The sequence below is a fragment of the Lynx rufus genome, unplaced genomic scaffold (genome assembly GCF_022079265.1).
Source record: "Lynx rufus isolate CCGP_SWC_20201006 ecotype Redwood Valley unplaced genomic scaffold, mLynRuf1.p SCAF_6, whole genome shotgun sequence".
Lineage (NCBI taxonomy): Eukaryota > Metazoa > Chordata > Mammalia > Carnivora > Felidae > Lynx > Lynx rufus.
Genome location: NW_025814878.1, coordinates 111437382 through 111450303, shown reverse-complemented (window position 1 = coordinate 111450303; position 12922 = coordinate 111437382). Strand labels below are relative to the sequence as shown.

Here is a 12922-nt window from a genome sequence, read left to right as displayed (position 1 = left end):
CAAGTGCCTGGAGTGACCTTTCATCTGGATGAAGTCCAAAGTCCCTGGGCAGGGAGGCAGGCGTCTCTTTCCGGAGTCCCTCCACCTGCATGAAATGGTCTCTCAAAGCCTCATGGGAATTTTGTGGTCAGAAGGGTGTCATGGGTTAGTGTGAGTTGTTAGGGGAAGGTGAGAAACCACTCTTGTTGAACGGTTTTTGCAGCTCCACTCATCTCAGAGATAGGAGAGCAGGAATGGGTATGTTAGTCATTGAAATGGCTCATTTCGCCCCCTCTGCCTTCTTGCTCTATATGCAGTGGTCTGACGCCCCCCAAACGCAGCCGTGGGAAGCCAGCCCTATCTCGTGTACCCTTCCTGGAAGGTGTAAATGGAGATTCTGACTACAGCAGCTCAGGTGAGGAGTGGTGTACAGGTGAATCTGGGGGGCCCAGGCCTTCCAAAGAACCAGCTCTGTGGGCTGCAGCCAAACCCTTAATTCTTCCAAACTCTCAGGCGTTGGGCAAGGAGATGCCCCCCCCCCACAGGTCATTCATACTCTTTTTTTTTTTTTTAAGTTCATCTTAAATTTGAATAGTAATATATGCCCATGATAACAAAAATCAAAAAGACACAGAAGGGTACATAATGAAAAGCCAGGGTCCCCTCCTTAGAACAACCACTGTTAGCAGTTTCTTTTGTGTCTCTCTATTTGTAATTTATATACATAAAAGCCAAAACTTGTGTATATTTAAGAGCATAGGTAGAGAAGCCTAATACACACGTATTCTCCTAAACCATGCCTTTTTTCAATTAATAATATATCTTGGAGCTCCTTCCGTGCTTTTTATTGACTGCCTAATGTGCCATTATCTAGGAGTGCCAGCCTACTACAGATGGACATTTAGACTGTTTTCATGTATTTGTTATAACCAATGTTGCAGTGAGCAACCTTGTACATAGATCTTTTGTAGCCCTGGAGAGCATACACTTCTATAGAGAAGCAGAGCTGCTAAACTTGAAGGGAGTGTGTATTTGTCATTTCCATGGGTCTTGCCAGTCTGCCCTTGCTGGAGTAATCAGTGATAGCCTCTATCACTGAATCTCACACCTTGCCGTGTAGGTTCATGTGATCCAGTGCTTTCAGCCCTGTCCTCATGAGACATTCTACTCTAGCTGACCCAAACAGGGAAGTACATGGGTCTTGTCTCTTTGGACCAAGGGATTCAAGAACAGGACAAGGCAGGGCCATAGGAGAGGGCTGGTTGGTGCACAGGTGGAGTGGGTACAGGGTGGGCTGTTCTCCAAGTACATCTCTGCAGCCCTCCTGTGGGAGCTGTGCACCCTGGATGCCCGGTCTTCGAAGCTCCCATCTAACACAGGCGTCAGGGCTTCTTTCCCCACTTTCCTTTTCCCAACTGCTTTATTTTCCCTTAGCATCAGTTTCTTTCTCACATGTGTGTTGATGAATGCATGCCTGCGTGTTTCATTGTTGTCTGACTGTTGGTGCCCAGAAAGCGGGGCTCCTATCTACATGAAAGTGTACAGCATCTAGTGCAAAACTGGCAGTGGATTGGCACAAACATTGGAATTCTGGTAGTGACATTTTACTCTTATTTTAAAAAACCACATACTTATAAAATGATGCCAAGGGAAACTTAAAAATTTCGACCTTCTACTATTCCATCATCACCTTAACACAATTGTCTTCATTTCTCTGTGTTGCCTTCTGTTTATTTCAGGCACGTTTTTAACAAAATGTTAATCCAGAACACACGCTTTTTCGTTTTCTGCATTTTTCAATGTTATCTCATACTTTTTTTTGTGTTGACACAATCTTGATTTAACTCATACTATTGGAACGATATGTCTTCCAGTCAATGCATTACAATTTACTTAACTTTTTTATTGTTAGATTTTTGGTGATTTCCAACTTTTAATATTATACATAATGTAGTAAATGCATATTTTTGTTAAAAATCCTTTTATTTGTTTTTAAAGTTACTTTTCTTAGAATAATTCCCAGGGAAGGAATTTACTGAAGCAGATGATTCATACTTTTTTTTTTTTTTAATGGCTCTTGAGACATGCCACCAAATTATGTTCTTGAGGATTAGACTGGTCTGCAATTTCTTCCAACAGTGTATGATTGCACCAGTTTCCCCACAGCCAGCCTCTTCAGTATTGGATTTTATCTCTTGGTTGTTATTGCTGTTGACTCAATGGGTAAAAAAAAAAAAACAAAAAAAACAAAAAAACTCATTATTAGTAGTAGTTTTGTTTTGTTTTGTTTTGTTTTATAAATGAGGATAGTAGTATTTCCTTAGTAACACAATTTCCACTGTGCAGGATTTGGACCCTTTTCCCTGGTTGAGTGTGGTCACCTTGGGCTTTCGGTTTATAGGCGGGGGAGGGGGAAGGGAGGTTCCTTTCTGCTCAGGAGCATTTGTGAAGTGGACCCATCCACATATGCTAGTGCATTGTGTGCGAACAAAGTAAGCTGGAGAGATGCGGTGCCTGCTTTAGGCAGGACACCCAGTGTCAGGTTCTGAGAAAAGCAGTCACGTGAAGGGCTTGCAGACCTGCTTGGCTCTGCTGCGTGCCGTGCACCCAGGTGACCTGGATGGCCAGATGTGGCCCTGTCAGAAAAGAACTCATTTAGCAAGGGGTTTTACTGGGATGTCTGTCCCAGGCATCTTTTTCCATGAAGCCTCTATCATGAGGCCCACCACTTAGGCCCAGAGAGCAGTTTGTGGCTTTGCCAAGCTGGGTTATTGTTGTCCTTCCTGGGATCCTGGTGATAAAAGCAGTCCTAGTTTTCTAGGGAACACCATTCTAGTGTTCTAGTCCAGGGGTCGGCAAACTAACATATTAGCTTGTTTTTGTAGGGCTTGCAAGCTAAAAATGGTTTCTACTTACAAATGATTGAAAAGAAAATCAAAAGAATGATATTTTGTAACACATGAAAATTACATGAAATTCAAATTTCAGCATCTAAAAGTAAAATTTTATGGGGACACAGCCATACTCATTCCTCTATAGAGTACCTGTCGCGGCTTTCATGCTGCAACAATAGAGTTGAGTAGTTGCAACAGAGACCATGTGGACTGCAAAACCTAAAATATTTACTGTTTGGCCCTTTACAGAATGAGTTTGCCGACCCCTGATCTAGTCTAAGAACTAAGGAAAGGGCAGGAAAGGGGAAGGGTGGAGGGGATGTTGCTGACTCATTCTTGGGTTGCCCCAGTCAAATGGAGGCCACAGGCAGGCCTCCTGGGCACCATTCCAAGTCCCCTTTGGGTGCTGTCTCCTCCCCTCCCCAACCCCCAGGCAGAAGCCTCCTGATGCCCTTTGAAGACCGCGGAGACCTGGAGCCCCTGGAGCTGGTGTGGGCCAAGTGCCGAGGCTATCCCTCCTACCCCGCCTTGGTGAGTCTGCCCCAGACACCACCCTCCTCCCTCCCCTGGGCTGTTCTGGCCCCTATCTTGCCTCAGGAGCTTATCTGATTGGATCAAGCCAGCAGAGGGGTGGGAATCAGGGTGCTTTTAGCTGCCGAGGGGAGGGAGGTTTTAGCCCAGCCTGGGTGGGTCAAACCATCAAGGTCTTCAGCTCAGAGCACTTAAAATAGGGTAAAAGTGTGAAGACAGGGACTAGGGCTCATAGGGATTTAATAGCATTTATTCATTTGCTTATGCATAAAAGTAGTATGCTCATCGCAGAGAATTTTTAAAGCTGCTTATAATGCTTAAGTGTTGTATTAGACATTTGTCATGCTAAATTCTTGAAATACTGAGGAAGATGTGGTTTTTCTCATTTTGTGGGGAAGAAAAATGAGGATCTATCTGTTCCCTGTGGCCATCTAGCTATTAAATGGCAGGGTTGGAATTTGAGCCCAAGGCTCAAAATGTGTGATGTCAAAGCCTGTGTTCTGAGCCACCAAGTTCAAAATCACCCATGGTCTCATCTATTCAGAGATTACCTCTTGGTGTATATAGGCACTCTTTTTTTTTTTTTTTAATGCATAAGTACGAGCCCATACTCTGTGTAACCTCCCTTTCACGTAACAGCATACCATAAACATGCATGTCTTGTGCCATTAAACATTCTTCATCAACATCACTTTAATGACTGCATTGTCCTCAGTTGTATGCATGTACCTTATTTTAACCATTCCCTTCTTGGTCATTTAGATTGTTTTGAATTTTTCACTATGATTAATAGCTGGCAATAAACATCACTGTAGCTTTACTCTGTGCACATCATGATGATTTCCATACAGTGAATTCTTAGGCGTGCCTTCTTGGAGCAAGGTCTGTGCAAAATTGATACACATTGCCAAGTTGCCCTTTAGAAAGTTAGTTCCAATTTATACTCCCATCAGCAGTAGCTAAAAAATTCTATTTTTGCCACCTTGATTGTTATTTGTTAGAGCTCTTTCTGTATTGGGGAGGTAATGTCCATCTGGCACTGGAAGCTAGTGATTCTAAACCTTTAGGGCATGCCAGAATCATGGGGGAATTTTTAAAACAATACAGATAACTGAGGCCCCATTTCAGAACTATGCAATTAGACTGACACCAGGCCGAGGTATGAATGTTTTCTATAAAGCTTCTCAGATGATCTGTAGCCACGGTTGTGAACTACCCTGCCAACCTCTTGCATGCACACAGGAGTTCTGGGCTTCTCTTAGCTCTTTCACATCAATGGGTCTTTCAAGTCTCATAGCAGCCCCTTAAAGTCAAGAGGGCAGGAACTGTGACCCTTTTGGACTGGTGAGGAAGCTACAGCTGTAAGAGGTTATACAACTTGCAGGAGCCATATTGGAACCATGTTGCCTACCTCACTCCCTCTTCAGCAGTGGCAGGAGGGGGAATCCATGCTGTGATCCAGCAGTTGAGGAGGTTGGGCCTTGGGCCTGCCTTCACAAGGCTGTGTGCCCTGTTGTCAGTGAGACTTCCAGCATAATTGTTGAGGAAGTGATTAAAGCTGTACAGTTTTGGTTTTGTGATTTTAAGTCCCATGGTGCAAAAAAAAAAAAAGTCTAAAAATAGTCTTTTTTTTTCCCTTTTTAATTATCTTCTTAATCATACATTTTCTTTAATGAGTAAATAAATTCAGCCACCACCTGAAAAAACCTACCACCTGAATGCAAGCTGTGTTTTTATTTTGGTTTATGCTCTCCCAGTTGTTCTCCTGTGTTAAATATGACTCGTGTCCATAATGAATATACATTTAAAAAAAATTTTTTTGGCTCTTGTTTAAAATTGTTTTTTCTCATAAAATAATGTTATCTGTATTATAGAAGTTTGGGAAAAAATAGAGAAAAGCAACAAACCCCATCATTCTAGCAAGTCAGCTATAAGCGTTTTGTATTGTTTCTTCTATTTGTTTATGTATTACAGCTATAATAATAGTATGTATATATGCCTTCATTATATAATGTGTTAAAATATTTCATAAGCCACATTGTTTTACATCCACATAACATTTGAGTGAATGGTCCATTATTTATTATTTTGAGACATATTTGCATCTATCTTCTTTAGAAAGGGAGGAGAGCTCTCCTTGCTTCTGCCCTTGGTGGCAGGGGGTGGGGGGTACATTTTTCACAATCTGCCCCATGTTCCAAGGCAGGAACCAGCATGGCTGTCGAGGAAACATACCAGAGTGGCCCCACTATCTTGTTCAATAATCTTGTTCAATAATCGAGGAAGCTCAGGAGGGTTTGTATGGTGGTTCTCATTAGGACCCTTAGCTTTAATCCCAGGGGGAACATACAAGCTGGGAGAGTTTTGACCAAATTACACAGCTCGAACAGGGTAGGGATGGTTCTTCCTTAAAACTCTTAACCAGAGCACCTGCTTTTAGCTGCTTATCTAGGAAGGGAAGTAGGGAAGCTGGCAGACACCCAAAGGTAAACAGCGAGAGCAGTTTATTATGAGAACAGGCCCCCTGGGACAGAGTATAGAAATTAAGATTGTTCCATCTCTGGAGAAAGCTGCTTCCTCAGTAAGTTTCCAAGTCTCTCTGGCCTCAACACACATAGATTATCAACTCACTGCTTTGGAAATGAGGGCTGTGTAGGGCAGTAGGCAGCAGAAGTTTAAGCCACCACGGCCACAGCCAGCTACATGCTCCTGTGCTCGGGGCTTTCCTCTGTCGGGTGATACCTGTCAGCAGACTTCTCAGCATCGGCAAGAAGGTGAAATAAGATGATGGATGACGTGTGAATAACTAGGATCTTCAGTCACTCTGTCAGTGCTTCATAGAGCTAGAGGTCACTGTTGTGTTGATGCCACCAGGCATTTTTCTGAGCCCCTGCCCTGTAGAGCTTGCAGCCTTGAGCATTAATTCCTCCAGTGGTCCTTCTTTCCAGCCACATCGTTCATTTACCCCTCTCCAGCAACCCTTCGAGTTCAGTCTAAAAGCTTTCTGATCTTAGATGGAGGTGCCCACAAAGGTACCTAGTCCACACAGCAGGAAGATTATGGTCAGACAGGAAGGTAGTGGGTAACCAGGGGCTCTGTTAGGTAGAACCAAGGTGATGGGCCCTGCTGCTGATGCAGAACCTCCTTTATAGTCATGTTGTTTAGGAAAGTCCCTGAGCCTTTGAAGTGAATTGCAAAGGTTTTAAAGGAAAAATTGACAGGAAGAAATGGCCTCCTGGCCTCCATTCCCTTCCCCTAAGGGATGTTAGGAAGGTGGAATTTGCCAGTCTGGCCTGGACATCATAGATACACCCTCAATTCTGATATCTCCCATACTGGATTCACATTTCTTCTGTTTCCACTTGGGCCACAGGGGTTCATGGCACAAGCTCCCTCATTGGAAGACCTGATTGAGCAGGGCTGAAGGATTTGGCCAATGAACTGGGAAAACAGTCAAGATTTCCATTTTGGGGTCCTGAGGGTCACAAGAGGTCAGCCCCCTTCATCACTTGGTTGTGGGCCTGGCCAAGGCCCTGCATAACTTGGGGGGTGGTTCAGTAGGTAGTCCTGGGGCAGCATGCCCTGCTCACCCCATCCACCCCATCTGAGTGCCGTCTCCTTTCCTGTCTCTAGATCATCGATCCCAAGATGCCCCGGGAGGGCCTCCTGCACAATGGTGTTCCCATCCCTGTCCCCCCTCTGGATGTGCTGAAGCTGGGAGAGCAGAAACAGGCCGAGGCTGGAGAGAAGCTCTTCCTTGTCCTCTTCTTTGACAACAAGCGCACCTGGTGAGTGGGTACTACCACCTGGAGGTTGGGCCAGGATGAGGGCTAAGGGGCCTGCCATGCAGTACACAGAGGGGCTGTGGGCTCAGTTAACCTGCCTCCATCCAGACAAGATGAGGCATTACCAGCAGCTGGCCTGCCCCAGCCACATTAATAGTTATTGAGGAGTGTGGCCGGTCAGATTCCCTGGGAAACATTCTGAGATGGATATTTCTATCAGGAGGCTTATTGAGGAGAGCTGTGGGGATGAAGGGTGCAGTGCTGGGTGGAGGAACATGTTGAACACTTGGTATAGAGGCCTCAGCTGATCCTAAGGGGAGCTCCGGAGCTGGGAGGCTTGTTAATGATGTCCAGAATTGGGGCTGTGCGTGGGCATGTCCTCCCATGGCAGCTAGTCACTGAATGCTGGCTGCCCCTGGGAAGGGGGTCACCTTGGTCCAGGTAACTCCCTTGGTGGCGGGTGATTCCTGAAGAGGACTCAGCTGAGAGCTAGTCAGCAGCCAACGCTCCCAGTGGCTGTGGGAGTGCACGTCTTAGTCCTCAGGTGGGGGGATGGGGTGGAGGGTGGTTTGGGGCAGTGTGGGGTCCACTACAAAGGGCTTGCTTGCCCTTTAAGGTTTCTCTTAGAGTTCTTTCACTTCTGCTTTTATAGAATGAGGAGGTAGGACTAACAAGTAAAAATAATAGCTATCACTTATTGTTTACTCCGTGCCCTGATGCAAATCGATTTACATACATAACCTTATTTAATCCTCATTAAATCTTCATCAGTCCTCTCCCAATCCATTTTGCAGATGAGGAAACTGAGGCTCAGAAAGCAAAGACCCCATTGCCAGACCTGGGATACAAGCCAAGATCTGGCTCCAAAGGCTAGCTTTTAGCCACACGTTAGATTCAACTGGCGATCTTTAGAAAAACACACCTGGTGCAGGCCCCATCAGGAATCACTGGTTCCTGGCATCAGCCCCACTTCCGAGCCATAGCTCCCTGATGCCCCAAGGCGAGAGCTAGCCCTAATATGGGTCTTTCTTAGCTCCTGGGTCCTAACAGCCCTCTAAAGCAGAGTGAGTGCCCTGAGGCTCAGGGAAGGGCCTGGCTGCAAAAAAGGTCCCTTGGTGGCCTCCTGCCTGGGGTGTCCCAGTCTGTCTCCTCCTGCCCTGTCCCCTCCCCCTGGCTTTGCTTGTCCTGGGCAGATGGGCCTAGAGGAGCCCCTTCATGCCACCCACCTCAGCCCAGGCTTCTTACTGTGCTTGTATTTTAGGCAGTGGCTTCCAAGGGACAAAGTGCTACCCCTGGGTGTGGAAGACACCGTGGACAAGCTCAAGATGCTGGAAGGCCGCAAGACCAGCATCCGAAAGTCGGTGCAAGTGGCCTACGACCGTGCAATGATCCACTTGAGCCGGGTCCGGGGGCCCCACTCCTTTGTCACCTCCAGCTACCTGTAAGGGTGGGTCCTGGCTTGTGTCTGCCTGCCCTGCCTCTGTCCCATGCAGCACAGAGGCCCCTTCCTGCCCCAGCCAGTCATATGGCCGGCAGCTTCCCCCTTCCATGGCAGGCCAGGGACTGGGCCGTGTCCTCCCCATGGGCAAGGCCCCATTTTTGACCAACTGTATGGTTCCCCTGGTGGGCCTGCTGTGTGCCAAAAACTCCCACCTGAGCTCGCTCGGGGGGGCTAGTCCACTGAAGAACCTGTTAGAAGTAGAAATAGCTGTGAGGCTTGGGCCCGGCCGAGGAGATGGACCTGAGCCCAGAAGGCAAGAGGTCCTAGGCTCTTTCTCAAAGGTGTGCCTGGCCCGCTCCTTCCCACTCCCAGCTAACTACACCTCAGGGCAAGCGAGGCTCTGACATTGACCCCAGAGGTGCTGTGGATACATGGGAGTCCCGCGGAGAAGCTCACGGAGCTCACCCTCTCTCCCCTCTGTCACCCATTCTCATACCTCTTCCCTGTCCCATCTTCTGCACCAGTGCCGTCTCTCTTTTCCCATGTTCCTTTCCTTTCTTTTGTGCCAAACAGAAACCATCACCAAACTGGTCTTTTTCTTTTTATGTCTCATTCCCTTTGAGGCCAGCTGCTATGCTAGGTGGGTCCCTCCACCTGGCTCCTTAGGGCCCAGGACAGAGGCCAGCCTACCACTCGGGTGACCCCTCCACCAGCACACACACCCCTTCCCCATCTGCTGCAGACACACAGCTGAGGCCAGGCTGTGAAAGCTTGCCCCCTCCCTGTCTTGCTGAGAGGCGGGCCGAGGCTTGACGGGCTCCTGTCAGACCAGGCTGGTTGTGGGAGTGTCCGTCTGTCCACTTGGATGTTGAGGGGTGTTGACTGAAGCTGTGCTCTTCAGCTGGGTCTGCTCCTCACCCCTGCTGTCCTCTCTCTGTGGGCCTCCCTCTCCACCACCATGGACGGTGGTGCCTGCGGTCCAGCACCTCCCTGCCTGCGCTCTGCCCAGCCCAGCCTCTGCTGCTCCCACTCCCAAACTCCGGGGGACACCACACTTATTTCACGCCCTCTGTCCCCTTCCCTCTCCACCTTTCAACCCCCTCCCCACCTTCACCTTCTCAAAAACGGAAGGAAAAAAACTGTGAAATGGGAAATGCTGACTGACAAACCAACACAACTTTCAGAGGCTTTGAGTCTGTTCTCTGGATGTTTCTTTTCACCTCTTAAGCACCAAAGCCGCAGGGCCAGGTTGCAGGCCACTGATCGCCATGTTGATTTTTAACCTGACGTTCTTTTTAATTGTTTTAAATTTTTCATAGGGGAGTTTTGGACAAAAAAAAAAAGTCACTGGGGAGATCACTGCCATTTTTACACACTCGACTTTTTAAAAATACAACCAACCAACCACCACAACTTCTTATACATTTGGGACACGAGCCAGAGTTTAAAAGGGAACCAACAAAACTCTCTATAACATAAAGGATGGGGTTTTGGATTTTGTACAATAATAAAAATACAATACAGCATATGGCTAGGGAAGGACATGGTGTATATAATTGTAAAATACTGTTCTAAATTATTCAGGCCTATAGTTTCCATTACTGGAGTCCTCCATTGTGTGGCTGAGTATTTTAAATGCACACAGTGTGGTTTATTTAAAGGAGCCAATGCGTCCCCCTCTCCCCAGGTAGTCGGTCAGCTGTGGACTCTGTGACCTTTGTCTCAACCTGTGTTGTAAGATCTCGGGGCTCTCTCTCTCTCTCTCTCTCTCTCTCTGTGTCTCTTCCCCCCAACACTTTCTCTTTCTAGTCTCTCTTTTTTTTTCAATCTCCTTGACTCTTTCAGTCTCTTTCTGAGTCTCATCTTTAAAACTGCTCTTTTAGAACGGGAAGCGGCTCAGATCCTGCTGTGGCATGGGGCCTACGTGTCTCAGTCGCGTCTGCTGTGAAGCACACGATGCTCTATTTATTGTAGAAAGTGACTTTATTTGCTTTCTAGAATTGTTTATAACAGATGGTATAAGAGAGGTAATAAACAGAGAAAAATCTATGCTTGTAAAGAATACAAAAGTTAATTTTACCTACTATAATATGACTGTCTGAAACTTATTTTCTCTCTGAGAAATAAATGTTCTAATGGGCAGCAGTTGCTGTGCTGTGTTTGGTGTCATCAGTGGGGGCATGCGCTTCTCTTCCAAATTCCCGTAGCCCACCCCCACCTCAAAAGGCAGGAGCCATTCAGGATGGGTTGTCTAGCCATTGCAGACTGCCAGCTGGAAAGGGCTCTGTCCATCTCTTGGACGCCCGGGAGGGGTGTGAAGATGGGCTCTGACGTTTTCCTCTCCCAAACAGCACCACCCTCTGGGTCCCGTAGAAGGTCCAGCCTGTCTTCTTATGCCTCAGATTTCCTGTGGCCCTGTTCCTTTGGGAGCATCTGTTCCTCATGCAGTTGGAGAAGTAGCCCCTTGTGTCTGGCACCTGTTTACCCAGCTTGCTGAATTTGAGACTCGAGGGTGCCCACGCCTCCTTTGTAATTATTGCTGTCCCCATTCTGTAGGTAGGTAGCTGGGACACACAGGCGTTAACATGGGCCTCGCTCCTTTTGGAATTGGAAGGGATCCTGGCGCCTACCTGGTCTTCATTTTGCAGATGAGAAAACAGACCAGCACGATCAACAGGCTTGTCCCAGGACATCTGGCCAAGACATGGTGGCAGAATCCTGGGACAAGGATCTGGGCGGGGGGTTTCTTGTGGGCTCCACGGCATTTCAAGGCTGTGCTGGCCTGTTCTGTACCAGCTCCCCTCTCACCAGCTATGGTTCCAGCATTTCTGGAGAGGGGCATCTTAAAGAGTAGAGAGAGTTCCCAGGGACTCAATACTTGGTCACTGGGCCTTGGGATAGCTTTTCCCCATCCCCTCCCCTGTCCTATCTCTGCTCCTGCCTGGCTCGTGTGCTTGGCTGTGAGTTACATCTCACAGCCGTGTGACTGAAGGATAAGGGTCTCCTGATCACCTCCACAAGCTCCTTCAAAATTCTTGTCTTTGAAGTTGCTAGGGGGTAAAAGGGCTCAGTTTGGTATAACGTTGACAGGGTACCTCTAGTGTGCTGATAACTCTTGAATTGCGCGTTGTGGGTGTGGAGATGCGCCCCTCTGGCCCACAAGATGCTCACAACCTGATTCATGAGACCTGTCAGGGCAACTCTGAACGTGGCGGGTGTGGAGCTCCCCCCGAGGGGAGGAGTTTGGGAGACTCCTCCAACCAAACTCATGTTTGGTTGAATCACAAAAGCTTTCAGAAGAATAAAGCAATTAATTCGAGCCTTAAAAAAATGGGATTGAAAATCCCTCTTTGTAAATTTGTATTCTGAACTACAAAGGCAATATTTAGAAAGATGTGAAAAAGCTCATCCTATGAGCCCTGACTTAACAGAGGACCCTGAGGCCAGGGCGAGGCATGGTAAGTAGCATCCGTGGAAGCATTTGATTGGGGAAGGGACAGGACCAGAACTTGGCAACTAATGAACGAGTTGTCAGAGGCCAAAAGCAGAAGTGTGAAGACAAGGTTGCCGCATGGCCGGAGGCATCAGCAGTGAGTTTGAAGGGGAGGAAGGAGAGCTAAGTTTTGAGGAGCTTGTGTTGCCTGCAGGATATCTGAGAAAAAAACCCAGCAAGCAGATGGGACTGGGCAGTTCAAGAGGAAGGTAGGAGCAGATGACAGAAATGTGGAGGCACGGGAGCACGCCAGGGCAGTTAGGACAAGGGCCAAGGAGGGAAAGGACAGACCTGAGGAAAGCCCCTTATATTTGGAGGCTGGGATTGGGGAAGAAAAGAGGAAAACAGTGCCTTCAGAGGGGTCTGCTCCCTGGGGAGGGCCTCACACAGAGGCAGTCAAGCCCTAGGGATCAGCTAGACCCACTCACCCCTCATTTCACAGAAAGAGGCAGGTCACATGCACTCAGCCTCACAGAGCAGGAAAAGGCAGCGCTGGACCAGAAAGAACCCAGAAACCAGCACTTTCTACTCTCCACCAGCCCGTGTATTCAGAGCCCTCAAGGTGAGAAGTGTCCTTAATGAATCTGATCAATCCTGTGATTAAAAGTCATGGACCCAAGTCTAAAATATTATGATACTGGAGCATGTGGGGGTATTGAGTAGGAATACAAAATCCCGTTTTCCTAATGAGTTTTAAAATATAATTAAAAACATTTGCTTAACCCTGTCAGCTTGGCCACTTCCTTTAATATATTGTCATTAACACTTGAGTGTGAATTTGCCTTCCAGATGGACTCTC

At 47.4% G+C, this 12922-nt stretch overlaps 1 protein-coding gene across 4 annotated transcripts in view; it reads left to right on the top strand.

Annotated features, from left to right (window-relative positions):
* The window catches only part of BRPF3 (bromodomain and PHD finger containing 3), a 34014-nt gene extending 23239 nt beyond the window's left edge, over window positions 1-10775 (top strand). For 3 of the 4 annotated variants that reach the window (XM_047101438.1, XM_047101437.1, XM_047101436.1), the window contains 4 exons: window positions 297-394; window positions 3307-3404; window positions 7038-7192; window positions 8451-10775. In XM_047101438.1, the coding sequence (XP_046957394.1) occupies window positions 297-394; window positions 3307-3404; window positions 7038-7192; window positions 8451-8634 (535 nt within the window). In that variant the 3' untranslated portion in view covers window positions 8635-10775. Of the gene's footprint in view, window positions 1-296; window positions 395-3306; window positions 3405-7037; window positions 7193-8450 lie in introns of those variants that run through there. The other variant, XR_006966073.1, reaches the window with a different exon arrangement.
* The last annotated feature ends 2147 nt before the right edge of the window (window positions 10776-12922 follow it).